The 3,056-nt window shown below is 18.4% G+C and overlaps 2 protein-coding genes across 2 annotated transcripts in view; one reads left to right on the forward strand and one right to left on the reverse strand.

The window, feature by feature from the left end:
* PRSY57_0313000 (hypothetical protein) overlaps positions 1-2,007 on the reverse strand; it is a gene marked incomplete at both ends in the record, with an annotated part of 3,619 nt that extends 1,612 nt beyond the window's left edge. Inside the window, 9 exons of the mRNA XM_020114462.1 lie at positions 44-125; positions 236-473; positions 653-720; positions 828-911; positions 1,020-1,085; positions 1,199-1,321; positions 1,437-1,497; positions 1,615-1,676; positions 1,824-2,007. Of these exons, the coding sequence (XP_019970830.1) occupies positions 44-125; positions 236-473; positions 653-720; positions 828-911; positions 1,020-1,085; positions 1,199-1,321; positions 1,437-1,497; positions 1,615-1,676; positions 1,824-2,007 (968 nt within the window). Of the gene's footprint in view, positions 126-235; positions 474-652; positions 721-827; positions 912-1,019; positions 1,086-1,198; positions 1,322-1,436; positions 1,498-1,614; positions 1,677-1,823 lie in introns of the transcript that reaches the window.
* Positions 2,008-2,661: 654 nt separating this feature from the next.
* PRSY57_0313100 (hypothetical protein) overlaps positions 2,662-3,056 on the forward strand; it is a gene marked incomplete at both ends in the record, with an annotated part of 3,112 nt that continues 2,717 nt past the window's right edge. Inside the window, one exon of the mRNA XM_020114464.1 lies at positions 2,662-2,943. Coding sequence (XP_019970831.1) covers positions 2,662-2,943 — 282 coding nt within the window.

Below are 3,056 nucleotides of genomic sequence, written 5' to 3' on the forward strand. Positions count from 1 at the left end.
AAAAAAAGGTAGCCAAAAATATATCACATTTTTTACAACTAACCATTTATCAAAATCATAAGAATGTGCCCCTTCAATTTCCTTTCGAGTATATAAAAAAAATTTCTTCTCTTTCTTGCTTTCTTCTAGGAAGTTAAAAAAAAAAAGAAAAAGAAATAATCATATAAATAAATACATGGGTTAAAATAAAATAAAGGTAAAATATATAATTTTTTAATAAAAAATACAAACGTACCATCTCCAAAGGGTGACGTTCCTTTAACATACAAATCATAATTTTGATTGCTTTTTTTAAATTTCATACAAAATTTAAAATAATCGTCTAACTCATCGTCCTTAACATTATTGTATATATTGTCGTAGTAGTAATTATAATGAAAATTAAAATTTTTATCTTTTTTGAGATCATACAAAATATATTTGAGAATGCCTTTTTTTCGAACACTCTTGTTTGAATGTTTAGGTAAGGTACTCTATCATGAGAAAAAATAATAAATTAATAATTTAATAATACTCAAATGGTTATACATACATAAATAAATAAATAAATATATATATATATATATATATTAAATCATTAGTGCTGTATAATTCATTGTATATACATATATTCTTTAATTTTTTTTTTTTTTTTTTTTTGTCGATGCAGTACTTGTTCATTTATTTGAGGTACAAATTTATATAGGGCCAAAAAATCCTTTACATTTTCCGTTTTTTTATCTAACAAAAATATAATATATATATATATATATATATATGTTGTATATTTATATGCTTTTATAGGGTTTATGTTTTATCATAAATGAAATGAATATTATGTAAATTACCTTTTGTCTTTTTAATATATGGAGAGAACAATTCTTTGCGCACTTCTTGTCTTTCGTCAATGTCATAATTCATATTTTCTTCAGCTTCACAAAGATAATAAAATAATATGTATTACATATATATATATATATATATATATGTTTCTATTTATTTATACATGTGTATATATCATCATTTATTCGGTCCCTCACTTGACAACTTAGACATGGATGTTATTTCAACATCTTCCATTTCATAATTTTGTATCTCCTCTTCATCTGTAAAAAATAAGTAAACATTATTAAAAATAATATAAAATTGTTACTGTTGCTTTATATATATTTATATATATTTTTTTTTATTTTTTTATTTTCATTATTTTATGTATTACTAAATATGGTTTCTACAGGGAATTCCATTTTTTTTAAAATAAAATAAATGTACTTTTTTTTTTTGTCACTCTTTTCATTTTTAATATCTTGTAATTTTTTCCACAGTTTAAAATTCTTTAAATCTAAAATAAGGGATATACAAAAGAAAAAAAAAAAAAAAAAAAAAAAAACAAAAAAAATGTTATTCGTTTTTTATTTTATTGAATTATAAAACGTATACATAACAAATTTGTTTACTTTCATTGTCTTCAACATTAAGAATGTAATTCTTTGGAATGTTTAAATTATTGTATAATTTCTATAATAAGGTAAATATGTATACATACATATATATATATGTATATATATATATATATATATATATATATATATATATATATATATTTATATTTATATATATTTATTTATGATATACCTTATATTCTAGTAGAGCTAACACAACTGTGTTTATATTTGAGATATCCTTTTGTGTAACAACTATAAAAAAAAAAAAAAAAAAAAATTAATAATATACATAACATTAAAAGGTATTATATATATATATATATATATACATATACATATATATGTGTGTATATATTTACTAATTGTCATATATTTGTTGTGTCTCCTTATATATTTTACCTTCTTCGTATTTAATTTTTTCTCTTCCTTTATATAGTCTGCGAGTTCTATTTGTTAAGAATCTAAAACATTTATCATTATTTATGATGTACGAAAGAACATAAGGATCTTTTTTAACACATGATATAAAATACTTGTTCAACAAAATGTATAACAAAAAAATGGTTCCAAGTGTATTTATCATTCTCTCATTAGAAAAATGAAATTTCTAAACATCCAAAAAAAAAAATAAAAATAAAAATATATATATGTACACGGAGAGAAGAATACATGGTTATATCTTTTTGGAGACTAAAAAAATTTCACATAAAAAAATACGAAAAAAAAAAAAAAAAAAAAAAAAAAACTATATATATAAATATATATATATATATATATATATATTTATTTATTTATTTATATTATAATTTCTTTATTTTTGATTTTTCCTTAAAATCCAATTCATAAAAACTTTCTATGCTTTATTAATAGGAACGTATATAAAATATATATATATATATATATATGTGATGAATATAAAACAAGTGTATACATTATTTATATACTCATAGAAAGGAATTAAAATTCAAAAATTAAAATATGAAAGTAAAAATGTTTAACCATATAAAATAAAAAAAAATAAAAAAAATAAAAAAAGGATCCGATTTGTATATATTTTATGAAAATGATTTTTTTTTTTTTCTTTTTCTATTTCTAATTTATTTGTTTAATATTAAATTGTGTTATTTATTTTTTATTTATTACAATTTTTTTTTTTTTTTTTGTTTTTTTTTGTTTTTTTTTGTGTTTTGGGATATTTAAGAAAGGGTGATATGGAAATTAGTAAAGTGTGTTTAAGATGTATTTAAAGAATGTTTATATTTACATTTCTTCATGTTTCATTTTATTTGATATATGTTTTTCATTGCATCTTTTAAAGATGAAGTACAAGAATCATATGAACAATATGAAAGGAGTTACATTTTTTTTGAGGAGTCCTAATATATATAGGAAAAGATTTAAAAGATCCAGAATAAAAAATGTTTCTTTTAAAAAAAAACAAAAAAATCCTCTCTTTCTTTTTGAGAATTTGAAGAAGGGCTTTTCTTTCTTAGGGTTTTGGAGAAACCAATATGATCAAGTAAATAAGAGAAAAAAAAATAAAATAAAATAAAATAAAATAAAATAAAAAAAAAAAAATCATAAAGTTATATATATATATATATATATATATATTAAAATATATGATCAATT

Source organism: Plasmodium reichenowi, chromosome 3 (assembly GCF_001601855.1).
Source record: "Plasmodium reichenowi strain SY57 chromosome 3, whole genome shotgun sequence".
Taxonomy (NCBI): Eukaryota; Apicomplexa; class Aconoidasida; order Haemosporida; family Plasmodiidae; genus Plasmodium; species Plasmodium reichenowi.